The 24663-nt window shown below is 47.4% G+C and overlaps 2 protein-coding genes and 2 long non-coding RNA genes across 4 annotated transcripts; 2 read left to right on the forward strand and 2 right to left on the reverse strand.

Moving 5' to 3' along the window:
• The first annotated feature begins 4031 nt into the window (after window positions 1–4031).
• Window positions 4032–4886, forward strand: LOC127293213 (basic blue protein). Its single transcript, XM_051322782.2, has 2 exons — window positions 4032–4427; window positions 4521–4886. Exons 1-2 carry the CDS (start codon window positions 4235–4237, stop codon window positions 4718–4720), a joined length of 393 nt encoding a protein of 130 aa, XP_051178742.1. The 5' UTR covers window positions 4032–4234; the 3' UTR covers window positions 4721–4886.
• Window positions 4887–9648: 4762 nt separating this feature from the next.
• LOC127293214 (uncharacterized) lies at window positions 9649–12135 on the forward strand. Its single transcript, XM_051322783.2, has 4 exons — window positions 9649–9825; window positions 9921–9996; window positions 10096–10268; window positions 11763–12135. Exons 1-4 carry the CDS (start codon window positions 9713–9715, stop codon window positions 11845–11847), a joined length of 447 nt encoding a protein of 148 aa, XP_051178743.1. The 5' UTR covers window positions 9649–9712; the 3' UTR covers window positions 11848–12135.
• Window positions 12136–15865: 3730 nt separating this feature from the next.
• LOC127293215 (uncharacterized) lies at window positions 15866–16984 on the reverse strand. The gene is made up of 2 exons (XR_011744372.1): window positions 16578–16984; window positions 15866–16251 (listed from the first exon to the last, which is right to left on the reverse strand). It is a non-coding gene; the product is annotated as an uncharacterized lncRNA (long non-coding RNA).
• A 2108-nt stretch (window positions 16985–19092) lies between these two features.
• On the reverse strand, window positions 19093–19872 carry LOC139830484 (uncharacterized). The gene is made up of 3 exons (XR_011742614.1): window positions 19713–19872; window positions 19447–19592; window positions 19093–19363 (listed from the first exon to the last, which is right to left on the reverse strand). It is a non-coding gene; the product is annotated as an uncharacterized lncRNA (long non-coding RNA).
• Window positions 19873–24663: the final 4791 nt, after the last annotated feature.

Consider the following 24663-nt stretch of genomic DNA (forward strand, 5'->3'; position numbering starts at 1 on the left):
AAAAAAACTAAACCGTAGGTGGAATTTTTAGTTTCCAAAGAGCTAGTAAGTAAATTGGTGTTACTTCTCGAAAATTTATAATTGCATAGAGAGAACTGGAAGAGTAAACCCAGATGAGTTATATTTCCAGATCAATTGATCATCTTCCTCACAAAAAGAGATGGATCTGGAAACCTCCGGGAGCTCTTGCCATTGAACCATCATTTCACCAGTAAAGTTTCTTATAAAAGTCCCTCTAATCTCATTTCCATCCCATATTTCAGCTATTGTTTTGTTTTGTTGGTTAGAGACAAAATAAATATCCCAAATTTGAGTTGCTAATGGAGAATTCCCAAACCAGATATCTTCCCAAAGAATTTACAGATTTCCCATTTCCTACATGCCATTTATATAGTATCTTCACTTCCTTGGATGCCCACGTCACTCATTTCCAGAAGGTGGAAAGTTGGATATCATGGCAAGGCAAAAAAATTGGATTATTTGTATTATATGTATTTAGCATCAAGGACTTTCTTCCAGAGTGCTCCCTCACTCTGAATGTATCTCTTAATCTAGGAGCCTTAGACATATATTTAAATATTGGAGATTAGGGATGGCTAAATCGCTGACAAGGGATTAACTTATCAATGCCTACAGATTGTAGACTAGGGTTTTAGTCGGAAGTAGAGGGCAAGTAGATCTCGAAGGTTTCAGCCGAAAAGTGCTCGACGATGTGAAGACTAGGGTTGCGTAAAACAATGAATCGATCCTCTCTTTGTCCCTCGACTCCCCCTTATATAGGAGGCGGAGCCGAGGGATTTGTAATACACAAGTTTACAGAGTCCGGGAGGGTTTCTACCTCATCCCGTAAGATTACAAGTATGTATTTCCTAATACAACTCTAGCTTTTCTTAGTACTAACTTGGGCTTCCGAACTTCATATTCATCGAGTCGTGGGCCTTTAGTAAACCTCGGGTACCATCTTTGGCAGGCCCATTGGGGATGCCTATGTCAATCGCAAAATTCATTCTTCATGCAAATAGAAGGCCAGTTTGCTATAGATGAATTTTATGGTTGCCTTCTTCATCATTCCACATAAATTTGGCTATCTAAGAGTCTTGCAGTTTTAAAGCCCATTCAGGGAACTTAAATAAGGAAAGTAAATATATAGGGATGCTAGCAAGACAAGCTTGGATAAGAATTCTTTTTGCGGCATAGGACAACAATTTCCCTCTCCACCCAGTGATTCTTTCGAGAATATTCTCAATGAGAGGTTGGGGATCCTCTCTTTTTAATCTATCATGGTGTAGATGAATTCCTAGGTATTTAGGAAAGCTACCCATAACACATTGAAAAATGTCAACAAAGGGCTCGGTTTCTGCATCATCCATATTAATGGGGATAAGTTCACATTTATGAAAATTTATTTTCATGCTAGAAAGGAGGTGAGGATCCATCTCAAATTTAAAGCTACCCTTGGATCATCTTGTAAAAAAAGAAGGGTTTCATCAGCATATTGTAAGCTAACCACCCCTCCGAGAAGAAAATTAGGACAATGTCCTCTGATGAGATTACATTCAGTCCCTTTCACTAACATCCTAGAGAAAACATCAACAATGCAATTAAACAGAATAGGGGCAATGGGATCACCCTGCCTTAGTCATTTCCCAGTCACGAAGACATCGACGTCTACATCATTGACTTTGACTCACCCCCCGCCCCCTAGGTGATCTGTTTGATATATCTAATGAAGGTTGGATTAAACCCTTTTAACTCTAGCATCTCATAAATAGATTGACTGTATCCGTAAGCTTTTTCATAATCAATTTTTAACACCAAATTAACCTTTGTCACCTTTTTCTGTGCACCTCATGGATAATTTCATGGGCAGTGACAACACTCTCTAGGATAAATCTTCCTCTTATAAAGGCAGATTGATGACAAGAAATTAATCTATCTATAATCCTAGCTAATCTATTGGTCAAAACCTTTGTGAAAATCTTAAGGAGCAGTTCAAAAGACTAACAGGTCTAAACTTCTTCATAGACCTAGCATCATTTTCTTTAGGAATAAAGGTGATCATGGAAAATTTTAGTCTAAAAGGGTCTAAATTATCTCTAAACTAGGCATTAAACATGGTAATAAGATCATCCTTAATAAAATCCTAAAAGGTGTAATAGAACATGAAAGGGAGGCCATCAGGCCTAGGGCCCCCATCAGCAAAAGAGCCAAAGACAACCTCCTTAAGCTCTTCTTCAGTAAATACACTCTCTAGCATGATATTTTCCTCGACTATCGCCTTCTCATTTTTAGAGAAGAAGTCGTCTTTGAGTTTAATATCAAGTCTGTCTTCAAATTTAAACAGATCCTTATAATAATTTGTTGCTACCTTAAGCATGTCTTTGTTCTCAGTGACGGGCCATCAGATCCATCTAGAACATGAATTAGCTTCTTTCTTCTTCTCAGATTAGCAACTGCATGGATGTAGAATTTGGAAGTATTCCTATCTCCTTCTACAATATTTCTATCTCTAGATCTTTGTTTGGCCTTAGTTTTCTCAAGGATCCAAAAGGTATTTAACTCCCTAAGTATACTTTCCCATCTACCACATTCAGATGAGAAAATAACACAAGTTTCAGATTAGATGTCAATAGTATCATACTCCAACATCAGATCTCTTATATAACTCCAACTTCAACCTTTTACAAGTCTTCTAAACAATCTAATTTTTGCTTGCTAGATATCTACATTCTCACTATTAACATCGAGAGCCCAAGCCTTATGTATATTTGTCCATATGTGCTGGTATTAAAAGAGTACCTAGTATATACATGAACGTTAGAGCATCTCCACTCGTCCCCCCGACGAGGCCCCCGAGCGACGTTTTTTCCATCCGGACGGCGAAATTCGGCCCAGTCGCGCCCCCGGTTCCTCGTTTTCGTCCGGATTTGGCCCTTCATCCATCCGGCGAGCCCACGCCATCCCCGGCCCCCCGGGGCGCGCTCGGGGACTCCGGACGAGTGAAAAGCGGGGAAGGACCCGATCTGTCGGTGACTCGACGCACGAACCCCACCGCCACGTCGCTCAAAATCTCCCCCACCCCTCGTATCTCTCTCGCCGCCGGCACCACCCCGCCGGCTTGTTGCCCAGATTCCGCCGCCTTTCGACGACGGCCTATCTGGCTGCTCTTCCGCCGGCCTGTTCTCCGACTTTGGCCGGCTCCTCGTCGCTCGCGGCTCGGGTTGCCTCGACCACGCCCGTCAGGTGTTCGTCCATTTGCCTCGCCGGCCATGGACTCGGACGAAGAGGAGGAGCAGATGTTCGTCGAGCTTATGCAAGAAGAGATGGCAGCAGCCGCCCGGTTCCCCGCTATGACTTGGTCGAAAGATCAGATGTGGGAGGTGATGAACTGTTGTGTGTGCCTACACAATATGATTATTGAAAATGAGCGAAAGCATCCGGTTCCTCTGGCTGAGCAAGAAGCACCATATGAGAGAGAGGGTCCTCTTGCACAGCCTAATCACCAGGTGCCTCCATCATGGGCCGCCTTCTTTGCTATGCGCCAGGAGATTCGAGACTCTACAATGCATCAGCTGCTGCAAGATGATCTGGTGGAGCACATATGGAGGCTCCGAGGCAACGCCAACGCCGACGCCAACTAGTCTGTCTTAATTTGTTTGAAAAATTGTGAAATTGTGTGCTTCATTTGTTTCAGCACTTGTTAAACATTGTACTGATTATCGTCAAATTTGTTTCAGCAATTTTCGTACTTTTAGTCGCCGAACTTGTTAAATTTTATGTTAAATTTGTTTGAAATATGTGGAACTTCGGCGCTCCCCACGCCAAATCTTCCTCCAATCCGGACGAAAATTTCGCCGGATTTGGGCGTGGGGAGCGCCAACGAGTGGGATGCTCTTATACGACGACGTTTTTTTTTGTCTACAATTGCGCCGTGATACACACTTGTCCTTCTAGCTGACCGGCCATGTGATCACGGGCTCGCGTCCTATGCCACCGCATTGAAGCCATACGCTGCAGCCTCCTGCCACACTGCTCGTGCTCGTCGTCTGTCCACAACATTGATCGCACTGTGCTCCCACGCGCCGAGGCAGCCAACCAGCCAGCCAGACCAGCCTTGCCACACCCACACTACACAAGTGCAGAAATCCCTCTCCTTTCGATCGCCTCCGGAGTTTCAACACCCAAAAGTAGCTAGCAAGAAGTGTGGTGAGCCTGCTCCGGTGGCTAGCGAAAAATGACGGCTCGGGGAAGAGGCAGTGCAGCTCAACGCGCCGTCGCCGCCGCCGCCGCGCTCGCCGTGGCGTGCTGCTGCATCGCCGGTTGCGGCGTCAGCGCGGCCACCTACTACGTCGGGGACGGCAATGGCTGGTCCCTGAGCAGCGCCAGCTGGCCCAACGGGAAGCAGTTCCACGCCGGCGACGTCCTCGGTACTAATAAGCGTGCAAATCTTGAGCATCCTGTTGTGCATTCTTGTTGTACTGAAAGTCTGACAGTCTGTTCCGTTCTCCGGCCGCGCGCAGTGTTCAGGTACATGACGTGGATGCACAACGTGGTGGCGGTGGGGGAGGACGGCTACAACGGCTGCACGACGCCGGCGGGGTCGAGGACCTACACCTCCGGCAGCGACAGCGTCACGCTCGCCAGGGGGGACAACCGCTTCATCTGCACCCGCTACGGCCACTGCTACCTCGGGATGAAGATGGTGGTGAACGCCGTGTGACGACTGACGACCGCCGCGCCGGCCCTATCTGCAGTTCTGCACTATGGTTTCCTCGTTCCACTTAATAGGCTCTCCTTAGACTCTTAGTTCTACCTGATTGTGTGAGAGTTGGCACTTTGATTCTACCTGATTGTGTTTGATTTATACTATGTGTGTTAGACGACTATCTGCCTGGTGTGTGCTTTGTTGAACTCTGACGGAATGCTTGTGTTCTGAAGAGAAAAGGGTCCATGCCTCCGACTCTGATGACGATTCGTTGTGACCATTTTCAGTGACTCGTTTAGTCGTCCTCGTGTTCATCAGAAAACACACTTTTTGCTGAACGGCTACCTGGTTAGTCTTAGTCATGCCTAAAATTGTGATGCGCACTCTGATTGGCTGGTCACAGCTCCGCACTTGTGGATGATCTTGCCGATGTAAACACTGGCTGAACCGGGAAATCACAAGTACAGTAAGGACATAGCCATTTGTACTAACTCCAATTGATCCCCCTTTTTATATCACGACTCACCTGCTCTCTTGTACTCGCCCCAGATATGAACGAGGAAATTAGGCCCTCCTTTAGATTCCGTGAGTGTGACACTTGGCTCTTAATTCTACCTGATTAGGTGATTGCATTCGTCTTTTATTGGTGTTATTAAGACGACTATCTAGTGCATGCCATGTTGACTTTGAACGGAATGTTGTGTGTTCTGAAGACAAAGGAGCCCATGTCTCCGCCTGATCTGACGATGATCCGTTGTAACCATTTTCAGTGACTCGTTCGATCTTCGTGTCAAAAGAGATAGTACTTTTTGGTGAACGACTATTTGCTTATCCTGCACTGAAAATGCGATGCACACTCTGAACGTTTGGTTTCAGTTCTGCGCTGCAGGATCCCCGGTCGTTTCTAACTCTGATTGATCCCGCTCGCTTTTCGCATGCTGCGTGCTCTCTACTATACGACTTACCTGCTACCATGTGCTACTTGCATCAGATACGAACAGAGAAACTAGACAAAATGACTGAAAATCCGAATGGTTAGCGCCACCAAACGAACTCGAGACTCATCCCCAAATCGCTTTTCACACTCCGAAGAATTACTGGCCCGCGATTTATTTCCCTCTTTTTTTTTCCTTTTCCGAAAGCTGAACAGCAGAGGCGTCTCCTCTATAGATCCGTTGTGAAGAAAAAGAATGGCTGGGCAATCGGCTGTCTGCACGATCTCCAGCCCAAGACTTGGACCTCTCTGTGTGGCCGTGTTCTCTGAAACCACCGAAATCTGAAAGACCAACAGCAGATTCAAGCACCGAGATGTCGATCTCTGGGGATGATTCTTATGGCCAATTTTTTAAAAACCATGATCAGTATTCTATTCACTATTCAGTGGACGTTGGCAGACATCACCCGTGACGCAAAAGCCTCCCGTTGACTTTGAGCAAGCTCTCTCCAAACAATTTTTGTAGCCTACTCTCCAAGTAAGAACGGCCGTGTTCTTTCCAGCTTATGCATTGTCATAAATTATCGGTGAAATTCAATATATTGTTTTTCATTTCAAAATATATCCCGTTGAAAACCCCATCTAGGGTTCCATCCTCCTCGCTAGAATTACCGCTGGTCCGCTTCTTCTCTGGTGGCCTTGGGCTTGGGAGGTGTGGCGGACCACGGTCCCTCGTCTGCGGGGATTTTCGTTCTTAATTTAGTTTGCTTTTCAATCTCTTTTTTGGGATGGTGAGGCGTCGGCTACATCCTGAAGTCAGAATAAGGTACTCCCCGCTCTATCCTCGCTCTGGTGGTGCATCTAGCATTGATGGAGGGTGTGTGGAGTTGTATGCCCATCGGATCTCCTGGGATCCGGTTGGTTTTCTGTTTGTTGGTGTGGTTTCATGTCAGTCTCTTTCGATCTACAGTTGCTGCTCTGGTGCGCTGGTCCTTTGAGATCTTAGCACGACGACTTTCCGTTTGTCTACTACAATAAGCTCTACTACGACAAGATTTGCCTAACTCCGGTGTTGGAGGGGCGAGGACAGCGGCGCGTCTTCGGCTCGTGCTAGTGTATGTAGTCATCGCAGGTGGTCTGAGTACCAATTTGTAATTTTATTTACTTTCTAGACTATTTGTAGTACTGTTGATGATTATTAACTAGCACAAATACCCGTGCGTTGCAACGGGAGAGATAAAGGTGTGCATTGTGTTCGGACGCATCATCACTGCCTCTTTTGTTCGCCGCTTCAGCTAGGCTATCCAATAGACCAATACACGTGCCCTTAAGCTAGGCCACCCAATACACGTGCATCTGAAGTTGTGCTAGCAAAGGTCGTCTGCCGCTATCGCCACCCCACCCCACTGCGCTAAGGCCTTCTCCTCCCTCGGAGCGGATAAATCATTTGTCCATCTCCACCCCTACTCATTTTTTAAATAATAGATATAATACAATTGCAAATGTTCATAATTTTGGGATGCAACCATTACTTATTTGGGGATCAAAATCCATTTAAACAACAAAATTGATTTGAGAGTTGGAGAACAAAAGTTATACTAAAAATTGTTGGGAATATTTTATAACATATTGTATCATGATGTGGCATTGAACCAAAAAAAAAACTAATTTCCACCATTTTGTATTGAATTTTGAACCTCCTAATAGTTTAGATACATGATACGTTGATTAAACAGAAACTATAAGAAGGAAATAGAAACAGCCATAGAGTTACCTGCTTAGCTCAATCGATAACCGGATTGACCAGATGGATTGCTTGGCTCCATCATCGTGCCACAAAAGACATCAACTTTAGTCATGTTTTACGGACTTGGGGGAGATGGAACACTTTAGAGGCTCTGTTTCATCGCATTATCTGGATGTTCATTAGTTCTGCGTGATTTAGTCCGCAATTCAACACACAAGCAGACACGGACATCATGCATGGCAAAGTGTCTCTAAGTTTGGCTTGCCTGCGCTGTCTGTACGGTTTGGTGAACGAAAACCATGTGCCCCAGGTTGCAGAGCGACCTCCAAAATCCCATATAGCATCACCATCACCATCACCGTCGACAAAACCATGTGGTTAACTCAGCCTGCTTCCGGATGTTGCGGCCCTTGCAAAAATCTCGAAGAGACGGTCGAAGTCCAGCCACGGCAGCGGCACCCGACAGCCAGCGCAGTCCAGCGGCGCACCGCCAAGCCGAACTGTATCCATAGATGTCCTTGCAGAACAACTCGAAGAGCTGATGAAAGTCGATGCGACGGCGGCAGCGTTGTATCCGTAGCGGCCCTTGCAGAACAACTCCTATAGCAGTTCGAAATCGATGCGACAGCGGCCGCGCCAGAATCCAGCGAAGCAGGGAGATGATATTTGATCTAGCGCGAGAGGAAGGAGGTCCGGAATCGATTTGATCTCCTGTGTGGCTCCGGTGTTTCAAGGTGAAACTGACACGGACATGTTTTCCCATCCGTTTTAATCTGGATCGAACTTTTCTTCGACCGATGTACATACTACGTACAAGCTGACGAACCTCTGCAGCCGACGAACTTTGGGTCAGGCGGCCAGCAGGTACATGCCATGCTTGAAGGTGGCCACAACTACTCATGCAGCCGACGAACTTTGGGACACGCGACCAGCAGGCCATGAAGGTGCGCCCCATAGCGCTAGAGACGTTATTCTCGGCGTCACCATCATTGACTTCATACGGTGTGGAGAGATTCCGAGGGCATAGATCTTGGCAGATCGACCAACCTCTCTGGCTCTCTCTCGCTTCCGAGCTTTGATGGGCCGTCCGTCTCGCGTTATGGTCGATCCGGCCAGTATCCTCTTCTATAGCGTGGTCGCTATATAGAAAATCGAGAGGAGTTCTTTTTTTACACGATGGATGGAGGAAATAACCAGCTAGGAATATCACGGGCATAAACTCAAACGCGACGGACGGTGCAGAGTTTTCGTCTTGTACGTGTTTGATATGGACGAAATACCAGGCCGTTCGTCCGGCAGAGCAACATCAACTGGTCCGGCCCACACCACGTTCGGACGTCCCGGACCACACGTTTTGATCCACGTTTGAAGACGAAGCTGCCCCCTTTCTTCCTCCTTGCAACGCGATAAACGGGGATCAGGAAGTGCGCCGTCCTCGCCATGGAGGTCTGAGCTCGGGCGTGACGCGGCTGCCGCTCAAGCGACGGAGACGGAGACGGGGCGGTGTCACACACCGCCCTGTGGAAAGGATCTCCTGACTCCAAGACGCGAGGGACACAGCGGGGGCGACGCGTCGTTCTGCTGCCGTCTCGGCCATGGCGACGTGCGCGGGGCGCTGGCGGCAGGGTCCTGTACATCGGCGGTCTTCGAGGGCCTGCCCGGCGGCGGGAGACGTGTAGGAGGTGCGCTGGCGGCGGCTGCCTAGCCGGAGGGGCGCTGCCGGCGACGGGAGACGCGCAGAAGGATTTCTCGCGGCGGCGGCCTGGCCAGAGGGGCGCGGAGGTGTTGCCCGCAGCGGGGCCTGACCGGAGGCTAGCGGATGACGGGAGGCGTGCGCATCGCGCCCACGCGGCACATCAGTTCTCTGCTTCGTCTCTCGGCTAGAGGAGGAAGGAAAAGGGCAAAACGGACGAACCGGTACGGTGGCAATTCTGTGTATTATGCGAATTGGTGGGAGGGCAAAACGGTTCAACAAAAAGTTGGACGAAAATTTTGGCAGAAACCTTAGCTCCTTTATTATTAGGTATAGATATATTGGTGGATTTCTCGCAAAAACAAATATTCCGTTGAAAAAGTGGGGACAATAGGAATAAAGAAAAGGATCACTCGGCCCATTGGATGGGTTGTCGTGGCAGAAACGGGGCCCAGGAATCGGTCAAAGCTTACTTGGGCCGGAGGGCAGGCACACTTGCCTCCATAGCTCTAGAGCCTTCCGGTTCCGGCCGGCCTCCTATAAGATAGACCTCCACCTCCCCATCCTCTCCAGCCAACACAGCATTTCCAAGAAACAAAGGAAAACGAATCCAGGAAACCAAGGTAGACGACGATGGCGGTGTCGATCGAGCTGACCAAGGAGTACGGCTACGTGGTGCTCACCGTGGTGGCCTACGCCTTCCTCAACTTCTGGATGAGCTTCCAGGTCGGCAAGGCCCGCCGGAAGTAGGTGCCCCCGCGCCAATTCCCCTCTCCCCTGTTCATCTCCGCCCCGATTTTCTTGTGTTGGGAGAAATCTGACGCTGATGATGTTTGCTCAGGTACAAGGTGTCCTACCCCACCCTGTACGCCATCGAGTCGGAGAACAAGGATGCCAAGCTCTTCAACTGCGTCCAGGTCCGTCACACAGATTGCCCCCCTCTCTGCTGTTTTCTTGCCTGTGTAAAAAGTAGGCTCAATTCTTGTCAATTCGTGTTGTGGAAAAAATTAATGCAGAGGGGGCACCAGAACTCGCTTGAGATGATGCCGATGTTCTTCGTCACGGTGCTGGTTGGAGGCCTGCAGCACCCGGTCATCGCCGCCGCGCTGGGGGTCCTCTACACGCTCGCCAGGTTCTTCTACTTCAAGGGCTACGCCACCGGAGTCCCCGACAACCGCCTCAAGCTCGGGTACGGATTCTTTGCTTAAAATATCTTTCCTCCAACAGATAATTTATTAGATGATAATGACATCCAATCCAAATCCTGGTCGATGTAAGGCACATAGTTACCAGCGATCCGGATCGTGCGGATCGAGGAACGGGGTCGAGGATCGAGGATCGACATCCTAGCGAACAAGGATCGACATGGAGTATACATCTCCGGTACGCCAATTTGGTACGCGGGTCGGGATCCATTTAATTTTGGGTCGATCCGATCAGCAAGTCAGCCCATCAGCCCACCACCACGTCAGTTGACTAGTATTCACAGGAAACTCATCCCTTCCGTACTTCTTCTCCAGGAAGACGAAGCACCAAACAAATTCCCAAATTCCTTCGTCTATTCCGGTGACAGAGTCCAGCGCTGCCTCCCACGGTCAGAGCCCGACCTCCCCTAGTGAATTCCAGGCGACCAGGCGGCGACGGAGGAACGGAGCAGGGCCGGCCGCAATGCGACGGCGCCGTGAGACTGAGATCGTCGCTCAGCCGCCGGCGTACATGGCAGGACGGAGACAGACTGCGTGCGGGCGGAAACTGCGGCGGCATGCCTGGTATGTACTCGCCGCCTTGCAACTGCCGTGCTCAACATCAATCAAACGGGGTCGTGATCCGGCCACGAATCAGGTCGACCCACTGTCGTTCCCGATCCTCGATCCGGGTCGATCGATCCGGGATCGTGGAACGCGGCATCGACCCCGAACCTGGCAACTATGGTAAGGCAATAGAGATCCACTTGATTTCTATTATGTTTTAATTTCTTAGGAAATTCTTAGCCCTGCAAATACATGACCCATTTGATATTATATGGATAGGATAGTGAGCAGTAATCCTATTTGTCAACCAAGTACTACAATCAACTCATTAATGCGGTGAGTGGGTGGACAGTGCTCAACTCCATTAATTAACTGAACATGTCAAAGGAGCCAGCGGCTTCATTGATGCTCGCCAACAGCATGGAGGAGTAGCTTCGAAGTGCTTCATCAACCTCCTGAAAACATAGACCTGTCTTTGTCTTCAGTTCTTCATCCTTACTTTTTGGCCGCTGAGGCCCCACCAGATCATAGGACCCTAGCTGCAACTTGCAAGCACATCCTTGTCCCAATTGGCATAGGGTCACTCACTGCAATAGGTGAAGATCTTGGTTGGTAGGTGTGGGGCTCGGTCACATTGCACCATAGGTCATTGATAATTAGATATGTGGAGTCGGTCAGACGCCATGGGTCAGTCTCAGCAGTAGGTAATGGCGTGCTCTGTATTCGTAAAGTTGCAATCCTACCTAAGCTTATGTCCTATGTCAACCACTTCATTCTATAAATGATCGCAATGAGTTCTGGATTGAGTATGGAAAAGTATTGACTGATCTAAATTTGCGGCTCCTTTTTCCCCATAGACAGCCATTTTTTTTGTTGATGTCGTTTTTTCTGAATCTGTCTGACTTCGTTTCTCCTTTTGGTGAACGCTACAGGGGGTTCAACTTCTTGGCGATAATCGGGCTGATCCTCTGCACGGCGTCGTTCGGCATCAACCTGGTCATCAGGGAGGCGATCTGAGGTTCTCAGACGGATGCCTGACTTCATAGGCGCTGCGATTTGTCATTTAGATGGGGTAGTCTCGTAATATATTTTGGTGTTAAGAGAAGTATGTGTGTCAGTGTGTTTGACTTCGACTCCCACAGAATAAGAGAATAGCAGTTGTAGAATTACAGTTCCACCTACTGGTTTCTTCCTGTTTTTTTCTTGTAGACTGTCTGATGTCGAGGTTTAGCTTTTGCAGCATCAGTTTTATTTTATGTACTATCTTATGTCTCCTTGTGAACTTCAATTGTCTGTCATGCCTCATCTCTTGTTAGTTTCCTTGTTACCTCCGACGAATTTCAGCCTCTATGCTTTCATGTCTGATACAACTATCCACAAGGCAAGAAAAGCAGGCTATGACTGACCAAGCCTATCTTTTACTCCCTCCGTGCAGGATTTTGATTTTGTAGATACCTTTAAAGTTGACTAGATGTACAAACTAAAGGGAGTGAATCTACACACTAAAAATGAACTAGATACACACAAAAATAAGTGAATCTTCAAAAGACAAAACATCTGATAAAACCGAAAAGAGGGAGTATAAGATTCATGAAGAAGAAGAGTAGCTTTCTCCTCACGACTACTAAGCAGTGTACCAGAAGGACCTGTAAAGGATGCAATGTGATTTTTTCTGTGCCGAACTGAAGCCAAAGAGTGGATTTTTTTAATTAGAGTCTCCCAAAGGTACCCACTTGATCTTCCCTCCCCAGTAGGCAGTCTGATGGTAAATGAGGAGGACAGAAAGATGATCTTTTAGGGCCTGCCTAAATCATATTTCTCTATCAGAAAAACCCAACACACACATATAAGAAACTTCGTGAAAGCCCCTCTTTTGTACCGGCGAGAATCCAACAGCTTCAAGAGCACATCCTGATACCTCTCATTCTCAATGGACAACTACTCAGGGGCATGCTCCCGGTTTAGCACTTTGTGCTTACCACTAGTCAGATCGATCATTAGACTGATGCATCATACTTAAGCTACAATTGGCGAACAATTCTAGTTCCTGAAGGGAGTTTTGACAATAGCTATTGAGTCTGGCAAAATGTAGTAATGTGAAAATGCATATGTTGTGTAGTGTGAAGGTCACTCGCCCCTTTTGCACTCAGTAGTCTGTATATATGGTTCTCCAAGTTCACAACAACAGTTGTTTGCTCATGTGGACAGAGGTGAGGGCCTAACCTGAGGTAGAAGGAGGCTGCAGGGAGGAACTCACTCAGCTTAGGGTTACAGAGATAGAAGCAACTTATATAGGTCACGACTGGGCTGGGCCAGATGGGACACAACAGAGAACAAGAAGATAGCCCAACAGATACTCCAACACTCCCCCTCAAGATGGGTGATAAATGTCAATCATCCCCATCTTGTCACAGGCAAGATTACACTCCTTTGATCCTAGTCCTTTTGTTAAACAGTCTGCCACTTGTTGTCTTGATCTCACATAAGCCAATGAGATAATCCCTGCATCAATCTTTTCTTTAATGAAAAATCTGTCTATCTCCACATGTTTGGTGCGCTCATGCTGGACAGGGTTGTTTGCTATGTTTATGGCAGACATATTATCACACCACACTTTCAAGCTTCCTTGCCTTAAAATTTTCAGCTCTCTTAGAAGGTTTCGTACCCACAACATTTCACTCAGGCCTTGTGACATAGCTCTGTACTCTGCTTCGGCTGTTGATTTCGAGACAACAGATTGTTTCTTACTTCTCCATGACACCAAATTTCCTCCAACAAAAACACAATACCCTGAGGTGGATCTTCGATCATCTAGGCAGCTAGCCCAATCTGCATCACATTATCCATCTACATTTAGGTGTCCATTACTTTTAAACCACAATCCTTTTCCCGGAGTGCCTTTCAAGTATCTCAAGATTCTTTGAGCTGCTTCCAAGTGTCCATCCCTCGGATCATGCATATAGCGACTCACTACACTCACTGCAAATGATATATCTGGTCTTGTGTGGCATAAGTATATTAGTCTTCCAACAAGTCTTTGATATTTCTCCTTGTCTATGGGTTCTCCAGACTCTGCTGTGATTTTATTATTTTGGTCAATAGGGGTTGAAGCCACTCGGCACCCTAGCATGCCCATATCATCTAAGAGATCCAATGTATACTTTCTTTGAGATAGTACTATCCCTTTTGACGATCTTGCAACTTCTATTCCAAGGAAGTATTTAAGTTTTCCCAAATCTTTCACCTCAAAGGCTTGACTCAAGCATCCTTTCAGTTTTGCGATTTCAACATCATCATCTCCCGTGATAATAATATCATCAACATACACAGCAAGGATAGTGATTTTCTGCTCAGAATGTCTGTAAAATAAGGTATGGTCTCCATTGCATTGACCATATCCCATGCCACACACCACTTGTCTAAACCTATCAAACCAGGCCCGTGGAGATTGTTTGAGACCATATAGAGATTTCTTCAGTCTACATACCTTCCCTTTAGTTTCAGGTCTGACAAATCCTGGTGGCATCTCCATATACACCTCCTCTTGAAGATCACCATGCGTAAATGCATTTTTGACATCAAGTTGATGCAAGGGCCATCCGAAATTTGCTGCACAAGAGATCAATATTCTGACAGTGCTCATTTTTGCCACTGGTGCAAACGTCTCATCATAGTCAATGCCATAAGTCTGACTATATCCTCTTGCCACAAGTCTTGCCTTATATCTCTCCACTTTTCCTTCTGCATTTTGTTTTACAGAATAGATCCACTTACAACCTACTGTATTCTTTCCTTTAGGGAGATCTGTCAACTCCCATGTTTTATTTTTCTTCAAGGCCTCCAATTCTTCCATCATAGCATTGCACCATCTCGGGTCCAACACAGCTGCCTTCCAATCCTTAGGAACAGATACGATTTGAAGTGAAGCAACAAAAGCCCGAAAAGAGGGTGACAATGCCTCGTAAGAAATATAGTTTCCTACGTCATAGTCATCATAACTCAGTCGCTTTGGGGGCCCAACTTTTCTTACCCCTTTTCTTATTGCAATTGGCAAGTCTAGGCTATTATTGGACTCAGTCTGAGATTGATTCTCCTCAGCAGAATCTACACTTGTGCTTTCTTGATTGTCAGGTCCAATAGGTTGCTCCCCCTGCCCCTGGTCTTGTTGCTCCCCCACAGCATCTACTTGCTCCCTTTGTACTTGTCTTCTAGAGTACACAAGTGGATTCTGCAGCCATCTTTGTGGTGGTACGGGTCTAGGTGGTGTAGGTGTACCAGGAATTGCAGGAATCTCCGCTACAATAGGAATTTGTTGATGTTCTTTGGTCACCATCTTGCTGCTCTTGGTCACCACCTTCTTGTTGCTCCCCCTCTTGAGCATCACCAAGATGGTCAAGCCCCTGGAACAAGCCACTAAGATCGCTCTCACCGTCATAAAATGGTTCTGACTCGCGAAACGTAACATCCATGCTTACAAATGTCCTCCTGTCAGTGGGACTCCAACACTTGTAACCCTTCTGTCTGGATGAATAGCCAATAAAGATACATTTGATAGCCCGATGATCTAGCTTGCCAACAGACGGTCTGTGATCCCTTACAAAACATGTACAGCCAAAGAGTTTGGGTGGTACAACAAAATCATTGTTATTTAGAAGGAGTTGGCAAGGAGACTGCATACCTAGAATCTTTGAGGGCATTCTGTTGATCAAATACGTAGCAGTCATAACTGCCTCACTCCATAAGAATTTGGGAACATTCATGGTAAACATAAGAGATCGAGCCACTTCAAGAATGTGCCTATTCTTCCGCTCAGCAACTCCATTACGGGAGGAGTGTCGGGACATGAAGTGCAGTGCGGTATACCTTGCGAAGATAAGAAATCAGCAAAAGGTTTGTTGATATATTCAGTACCATTATCAGTTCGATCACTTGCACTGAACATTAAATTGGTTCTTCACATAGGCACAAAAACTACTGAAAGCAAGTGAACACTTCATCTTTGTGACGCATAAGATAAATCCAAGTCATTACGGAATAGCAGTCAATAAAAGTCACAAAGTACTTCATGCCACTTACTGACACAACAGGACACGTCCATACATCAGAGTGCACTAACACAAATGGGGATACACTTCTGATCCCTCTACTAACATAAGAGGTTCTCGTATGCTTAGCATATTCGCAGGCATCACAACATAATTTGGTTTTGTCCACTCCATTCATTACATCAGGAAAAACTCGAAACATTTTATCAAATGCCATGTGGCCCATTCGACAATGATGAACTAGGGCCATACTCTCCTTTCCTCCAACAATCGCAGCAAACACAGAACTAGCATCATGCCCCATCTTGTCACGATCTATGTGCCAAAGACCCCTATGCCTGGTTGCAGTCCCAATCTTCCTGCTGCTCTCCCTTTCCTGAATTAAACACATATATCTGTCAACTATTATACGGTAGTCCTGCTGATCAATCAGGGCACTTAGAGATAGCAGATTTACTGGAAAGGCAGGAACATGTAGAACTGATGACAATTTTATGTTGGGTGTACATTGCACCGACCCCTCCCCTTTTATAGATTGTGCTGTGCCATCTGCTGTTTGGATAGTGCCTCTATGTGTTGGAGGATACTTAGTATAAGAGTCAAACTCAGTAATATTCCCAGTAACATGTTTGGATGCTCCAGAATCAAGAATCCAATCTGAATTAGCATTATGAGTGGCTATAGAAACTCGATCAATATTACCTTCATCTTTGTAGACATAGTGAGCAAAGTTCCCAAAGGTTGCTTCATTCTGTCCTTCTTCCTTTGATTGTCCCTGAGAGGTACTGGTAGTTAGCTCTGAAGCTGCTGCCATATGTGCCTTGGGTGATATAGCGTGCTGCTGTCCACCACCCCTGCCATATTGTTGTCCATATGGTTGTCCACCACCTCTGCCATACTGATGTCCATATGGCTGTCCACCACCTCTGCCATACTGCTGTCCACCACCTCTTCCATACTGCTGTCCATATGGCTGTCCACCACCTCTGCCATCACCTCTTCCTCTGTAGCTTCCTCTGCCATGTGTGTATCCTCCTCTCCCCCTACTGGGTGTAGCAAAGGAGGTACATTGATGCTTCAAGTGTCCCTTTTGTCCACAAGTATAGCAGTCTCTCTTCTCTTCTCTCTCGGTTGTGTAGAAGGTCTGTTTCGTGACAGAATCGCTTACCTTTTTCATAATCAGTCTCACTTCATCTCTAGACATAGCTGCAATGGCTTCTTTGAGAGAAGGGGTAGTGGTTTGATGCAGTAAAGCAGCCCTTCTCCCCTCAAAATCTTGATTGAGACCTTTCAAGAACTTCATGACTCGCCGACGTTCAATCCAGCTTGCAGCAGCACTCACACACTCCCCATGGGCAAGTTCCAGAGGATCAACATGATCTAAATCTCCCCAAAGATGCTGCAACTCAGCCACATATGTCATCACAGATTTGTTTCCTTGTTGCAAGTCATGCACTTTGTCCTCAATCTCAGCAATCAACATAATGTTCCCCTTTCCAGAATATAGATTTGATAAGGTGTCCCATACCTCTGAAGCTTTTGTGAGTGCCTCTACAGAAGCAGCAATGTTAGGAACCAAAGAGTTAAGCAACCATGCCACAATCAGAGAATTTGGGGCATTCCACTGTTTCCATTCCAGACTGGCCTTGTTCGCTGGTTCTGCAGCTTCACCACTCACACGTTCATCCAGCCCTTTTGAGTTCAAAATCAACAGTGCCCTCCTTGACCACCGGAGATAGTTGGCCACTCCTTCCAACTTGATTTCATTCGCTGGCAGCTCAAGTTTCTGACCGATGTTGGTATGAGGAACGATTGCTCCCCCTCCAGCAGATCCTCCTCCTCCATCTCCTTTGGTAGTGATAAGTTCTGCCAGCTTCTCCAGAGCCTTAGCCAAATCCCTGTTGTCCCCCATGCTTGACACCAAACTAACCTCTCAGAAACACCAAAGGGCTTACCCGCAGGATGCCCTCTTCGCCTTCTTACTCGTCACTGCCTTTCCCTCCTTGCCGCCGCAGCAGCCTGCTCCCTTCCTCTTCCTCCTAGCCGCCGCAGCAGCCTACTTTCTTCCTCTTCCACTTCCTCCTAGCTGCCACAGCAGACTAGGCTTCCAGATCGGCAATCCTTCCCGTCGTTGCCCTCACTGCCCTTTGCTCTGATACCATGTGGACAGAGGTGAGGGCCTAACCTGAGGTAGAAGGAGGCTGCAGGGAGGAACTCACTCAGCTTAGGGTTACAGAGATAGAAGCAACTTATATAGGTCACGACTGGGCTGGGCCAGATGGGACACAACAGAGAACAAGAAGATAGCCCAACAGATACTCCAACAGCTCATGATGGAGAGACTAGTGAGACTCATCGGCTTACCTACCATATCGCATTCGCACACTTTCAACTTATGACCATGGTTTACATAATAGTGCAGGCGAGCTCACATGCATGCCCGTTAAAACTTAAAAGCATGGATTTGTACTCTTGTGTCAAATCATGCATATTGATATGCTATGATTGTGCCATGCATTATATGTGGACTTGTAAGGCATCAGAAACTGCCTTTGGTATCCATTGAAAACGTGTCAGAGTAACATATACACTTTGGTACACTTGTATAGAAAACACAATCACACGCGGTACAAAAGAGCATGCATCATACATAGTTGGAAAATTGTGTGTGATGTGGTGTTCACTGCACATGGATGGGCAAATCAGACTATGTGAGATGTGTGTGGACATCAGGTAAACAAAGGAGCTTTTATGACATTCCCAAATATCTCTGGATCGTCCGCTTGGGTTGACTATTGTGATCTATTACCATTGGGTAAGATCTTTATTTGACCTTCCCAAGGGTAACGATGTCCTTATACATAATCACCTCTTCATTGGAGAGAGTTAAATGGAATAGATTTAGAGTAGGAAATGAACATATCACACAATATCGTGCCATAATCTGATACTAATGTCACTGAAATATGCAATTGCCATATTAACGTCTAATTGCTTGAGAGAGAAACTCTTATTCAAGTTAAGCATACATCTCAACTTTTGATGTTTCTATATATAACACTAAATTAATATGTACTTTTATATTATTTACAACATGGTACCGGTATTATTTGATCCAAATCATTAATTTCCTCTACATATAAAAATATTATGGTTTGTATTTTTAAAACAGTTTAATCTGATTGTGTTCTTTGACAAGTTTTTTACCATCTTGTGCTCAGTATGTAAGACGTTTTGGCATTATGGAACAGACTGATACATCGTAACTTACAAAGCAAAGGCATGATCTATGTGCTTCGAGTTCCAGGTCTCGGAAAAACTAGGAAAAACTAGGGAAAGGAAAAGGGCTACGTTCTCTTCTTCAGAAATTGACTTCGACCGAACCAACAGACGCAACAGCTGTTACTACCTAGCCTGCCCTGCTTGCCCATCTGCTGCACCTCCTGCGGGGAGTGTTCTTCATACAGGACACGCTGTTCACGAATTCCCTGTACATGCGAAGGTGCGGCAGCACTATAAGGAACAGCATAGAAGCACAGAACATCATTAGGAGAATGGTTGCAGAACTTACTGCCAAGGGTCGTCACCGACAAGAAGGACATCGTCCTCCTAGTCGACGAATACAAGCTGCGAGCATGATCTCATGGGTGTTCCGATCGGCCCTCAAGGACAAATAGGCGCCCCAGATCTCTATATAGTTTGTGATAGTTACTAAACCTAGTGATATCAGGCGACCTTCCTTAGGTTCCAGACTTGTAAACCAGTTATTGTTCACATATCAAAAGTGGGATTGAAATAAGATAGCAAAAAATCAGAGCACAGATTGTAGTTTCTTACATTAACTAAGCATCATGATGTTCTGAATCATCTGTTAGGGTTTGAGATTCTCTACTGCACTTTGATTCTTGCATCTCCACCTCAATAGTAATCGCATTTGTGGGCTTCCTGTTTTCTGTCTCCATCCTTCTTACATTTTCTTTTTGTATGGCACGTAGCTCGTACCTGCAAGAACATGACATGCTTTCAAAATGTTGATGCAATGACACATGGTAAGAGAAAATGAGATTATCATACAACAGCTACAGCTAAAGTCTTTCTGACCATTGCACCTTTGACATTTTGGTCTACCATCATACATGATTGTCATTATGCTAGCCTGAATTATGGAAGTCCAGCATTAGGCAAAATGGCTGCATGTCAAGATTGCACTACAAGGTAGCTTCAGTAGATAATCTTAAATTTTGCACAACTTAATGAATACATCTCAGGACGAAGTAAGAACGGTAAATTCCCCTTTCAGATTCTCTGTAAACCCATTCGATGTAGGCAGTAAAAGTTAGTGAATAAGTCTCCATGGCTCCAATAATCCACGATACCCGTTGCTTTATTGAGATACTGATGCTATTTGAGAAAAAATATGAAACTATCAGGACTAGTATTATAGCTAAATCTAATGGAATTACACCTCAACAAAGACTTGAGCAAACAGAGACAGTTTCAATGACGACCTTGAAACATTGAGATCCCTTTTTGCTGAATGTATCAAAACTGAGATACTCACATTTCGCATACTTTAATTTCTTTGGATGAAATTCGGTTTTACATACTGCGGCATACAAAGGTTGCACTTTGCATGATGATCTCACCGACAGCATGGAGGGGTAGCTTCGAAGTACTTCTTCAACCTCCTGGACACATAGACGTGTTTTTATCTTTAGTTCTTCATCCTTGGTTTTGGAAGAGTCCCCAGAAAATCATAGGACCCCAGCTGCAACTTGCATGCACATCCTTGTCCCAATTGGCATAGGGTCACTCGTAGGTATGCGCGATCGTACATCAGCGCATGTAGGAGTCGAGGGATGCGGTGACCCATCTCCGCCTCCAATGACAACTCGTCCATCAGAGCATGCGACACTGGCATCCTGGTGCGGTTGAGCTGCCAGCCGCCGGGCAGCATGACGCCGCGCTGCAGGAAAGGATCGGCCTATGCCCACCGATGCTAGCACTCTAGCACGTGGACATAGTGCTGATTCTACTCCTGTGGTTGGGGCGGCTGGTGGCGCGCCACCGCCACAACGACTTGTGGCCCAGTGAAATATGTCACATGTGGAGGCGACGACATATTTCATTCGCGTGGAGGTGATCGTCGGGCGGAGACGACCAACAATGGCGGCGCGATAAGGAGCCTGCCTCATGGGCATTGATCGTCTTCTTTAGCCACGACGGTATCTTCATCGGAGTAGATGGCGGTGGTGGTTTGCAAGAAATGGCGATGGTGGTGGGGTCGATAGACGGGTGCAGGGCCAGTTTAAATAGCCCTGGCCATCAATGCTCGGGCAGCTTCTAGTGCCATCGGCATCAGTGCCGGTGCAGGAGTTGAGGTGGCGGTCACAGTGGTCAGCAACATATTTGATGGCTATGACTGCTGCCGCCGGTCAGCCTTTTCCCATCGGGTCACTGTCATGTGGGCTGGCGGGTACGCACGGCAGTACATGCCTGTTGTGTGCGACGCGTCCGCGCACACACATCGACCACCGCCCCCCAAATTCGGTGGACCAATGGGTCCCGCCGAACAGGTTGGTCTGTTAGAGTTGCGCCGCTGGAGCGTGCACGCCCTGTCCTCCTTTCCGCGCAGACTTGTTCGGGCGCGGCATGTCTGTTTGGGCCGCGCCGTTGGAGATGCCCTAACTAGACAGCCCATGAAGCCTACAAATTCCGAAATCTTATGAGCCACCTTAGGTGGCAGCTTGGGAGCTATGAGATATGAAGTTTAGTAACATATTGCTAGTTGGGAGAGAGTTGGAACAACTTAGAGCATCTCCAGCCGTCTCCTTGGGAAGGCCCCCAGGACGCCTTTTTTTTCATTCGGATGGACGAAAACGGTCCAGTCGCGCCCCCCGGATCCTCGTTTTCGTCCGGATTTGGGCTTTCATCCATCCGGGGAGCCCAGGTCATCCTGGCCCTGCTGAGCGCAGAGTTGATGAAGGAGAATTTATGCGCAACGTGCCAACGTTGGGTGGAACCCCAAGAGGAAGGTATGATGAGCACAGCAGGAAGTTTTCCCTCACTAAGAAACCAAGGTTTATCGACCAGTAGGAGAAAAACGTTTTCTCCTAAGGTGTTGCGAAACAACTTGTGGCAGGGCGCACTGCCGGCGTCAGCAGGAACGTGGAGACTTGCACACAAAAAACTAAGTACTTTGTTCCCAACTTTCAGCGAGGTTGTCAAGCTCACTGGTTTTGCTGAAAATAAAAGATTAAACGAACCGTGTGGAAGAAGAATTGTTTACAGAGAACAGAACAGAAAAATGCTGTAGAAGATTGCAATTAAAAGAAGAAGGACCGGGTTCCACAGTTCACTAGAGGCGCCTCCCCAATAAAATAAATATGCTGGATAAACAAATTGCATATGGGCAATTGACAAACAGAGATTCTACGCTAATGGTTGGTGCAGAATACATGCTATGAAAGTATGCGGGCATTACAACAATATACCGTAATCCAAGTGCATCTATATGACTAATAATCCACCTTCAGGATTGCATCTGTGACACCCTCCAGTATTAAGTTGCAAGCAACAGACTATCGCTTTAAGCAATGTGTGTAAAGTAAACGATGAAACTACCCTTGAATAGAACACCGATGTTTTCTTCCTAGTAGCAACATCACATCTACAACCGTAGAGAATAAGGTCACTTCCCATGGTTAAATAGAGGCATGAACCCACTATCGAGCATAAATACTCCCTCTTGGAGTCGCTAGCATCTACTTGGCCAGGGCATCTACTATAAACGGAGAGCATGCAAGATCATAATAACATAATACATAATCTCAACCAAAGCAATCTCTCTATAAATCGGATCCACATCAAACCAACGTGTAGCAATTACAAATAGATGATCTTGATCATGTTAGGCAGCTCACAAGATCTATACATGAAGCACAACAAGGAGAGGACAGCCATCTAGCTACTGCTATGGACCCATGGTCCCGTGGAGGACTACTCACGCATCACCTCGGATGAAGACATGGCGATGTAGAGGCCTCCGACAGTGATTTCCCTCTCCGGCAGGGTGCCGGGATGGACGGCAGAACCCTCCCAAACTAGGGTTTCGGTTGACGGCGGCATCGGAACTTTTCGTGGATGGAGGCTCTCATCCCTGGGGTTTTCCCGATACGAGGAATAAATAGGCGGAAGGGCGGAGCAAACGAGGCGACGAGGCGCCAGTACATGGGTCAGGCGCGGCCAAGGGTGGGGCCGCGCCTGCCCTATGTACTACCACGTGGCAGCTCTCCTGCGCGTGTCCTTCTAGCTCCGTCTTCGTCCCGGAAAAATAATACTATGTGCTTTTGTTTCGTCCAATTCCGAGAAACTTTCATGTAGAACTTTTCTGAAACACAAAAACTGCAAAAAACAGGAACTGGCACTGCGGCACTGCGTTAATAGGTTAGTCCCAGAAAATGCTAAAAAGTGTGGAAAAGTGCACATAAAACATATAAGAATTGTAACAAAACCAGCATGGAACATAAAAAATTATAGATACGTTTGGGACGTATCAGGCCCCCGGGGAGCGCTCGGGGAGTCCGGAGGAAACGAAAGCGCGGGAAACACCGAGAAAACTTCCCACGTGGCTGGTGGCCCCGACTTGTCGGCGAGAAAGGCTGATCCTCGTCCTCATCGCATCGCCTTCCGCGCGCTGTAAAAGCATGCCGCCGATCAGTCTTCGCCGGATGCGTAGCTTCCACGCGGTGAGTTAATGTCGTCGCCTTGGTTTCACGCGCGTCTCCCTCTATTTATCGCGGAACTACCGTGTCTGGTCGCATTCACCACGCCGTCTCCCTATTCTCACCTCCTCCCTCCCCCAATCTCACGAGCGAACAATGGCGAACTTCGGCGACGGCGCGGCAAACAACGGCTTCGGCCGTTGCTCTCTCCACCAATGGGAGGGGAGGCTACTGCACGCGGCAGGCTGCCCCGTGCCACCGGAATTCCGCACGCCCGGAGGCTGGCGCCTTAGCACGGGCGACGTCCTGATCCCGCCGCCGCCAATCGGTCACGCCGCCCGAGAGATGAAGATCGACGTGGTGCTCGTCACCCTCAGTGACGGGCAGCGCACGGAGGAACGCTTCTTCCCGGACAACTACGACGCCTGGATGGAGTTCTTCCGGAAAAGGTACGAGCGAGAACTCAACGCGTACAATGGCCCTCCTCCTCCTCCTCTCCCGCGCGAAACAATGTCGTCGGCCGCCGCTGCTGGTGGAGCAGGCCTGGCCGCACCCTCGAGAACGTGCTCGCGCACATTGAGGGTGGCAACTCCCCTGTTCTGGGGATGCCGCCGCCGGTGGCGCCTATCACGTCGCACCGACACAGTAGCTCCTGGACGCCGTGATGGATGGTGCCGTCCTCCTCGTCGTCTGGGTCGAGGTCGGCGTCGAGGTCCGGCGGGTCGGTTTCTCCACCTGCGATGCCGACCGTCGTCAAGAAGGAGTCAGCCTCTCCACCGCCGACCAGAGGGCGCAGCAGTGGCGCCCTCGTCATCCGCGACCAAGGGCACTGCTCATCGTTAGGCATGCAAGTGGACCGTCCAGTGGGCCTGGCGGACAGCCCGCTGGATTAGGTGTGTGGTGCAAATTGGCTAAAGACTAGTGATTGTGATTAGGTGATTATAGAATGAAGTTACGAGGCGGACAAGAATCGATGGTTTGGCAGGCGTCCGCTTGCATCCCTACTCATCGTCTCCCTCACGCGGCCGCAAGAGGAATACCTCGAAGAAGGAGGCCGCAGAGGC

This window comes from Lolium perenne, chromosome 4, assembly GCF_019359855.2.
Source record: "Lolium perenne isolate Kyuss_39 chromosome 4, Kyuss_2.0, whole genome shotgun sequence".
Classification (NCBI taxonomy): domain Eukaryota; kingdom Viridiplantae; phylum Streptophyta; class Magnoliopsida; order Poales; family Poaceae; genus Lolium; species Lolium perenne.

Excerpts from the sequence above, each read along its gene's own strand:
- LOC127293213 (XM_051322782.2), top strand. The coding sequence starts at position 4,235 with ATGACGGCTCGGGGAAGAGGCAGTGCAGCTCAACGCGCCGTCGCCGCC. Across the intron at positions 4,428-4,520 it reads CCACGCCGGCGACGTCCTCG|TGTTCAGGTACATGACGTGG; the intron begins GTACTAATAAGC and ends GGCCGCGCGCAG.
- LOC127293214 (XM_051322783.2), top strand. The coding sequence starts at position 9,713 with ATGGCGGTGTCGATCGAGCTGACCAAGGAGTACGGCTACGTGGTGCTC. Across the intron at positions 9,997-10,095 it reads AGCTCTTCAACTGCGTCCAG|AGGGGGCACCAGAACTCGCT; the intron begins GTCCGTCACACA and ends AAATTAATGCAG. Across the intron at positions 10,269-11,762 it reads GACAACCGCCTCAAGCTCGG|GGGGTTCAACTTCTTGGCGA; the intron begins GTACGGATTCTT and ends TGAACGCTACAG.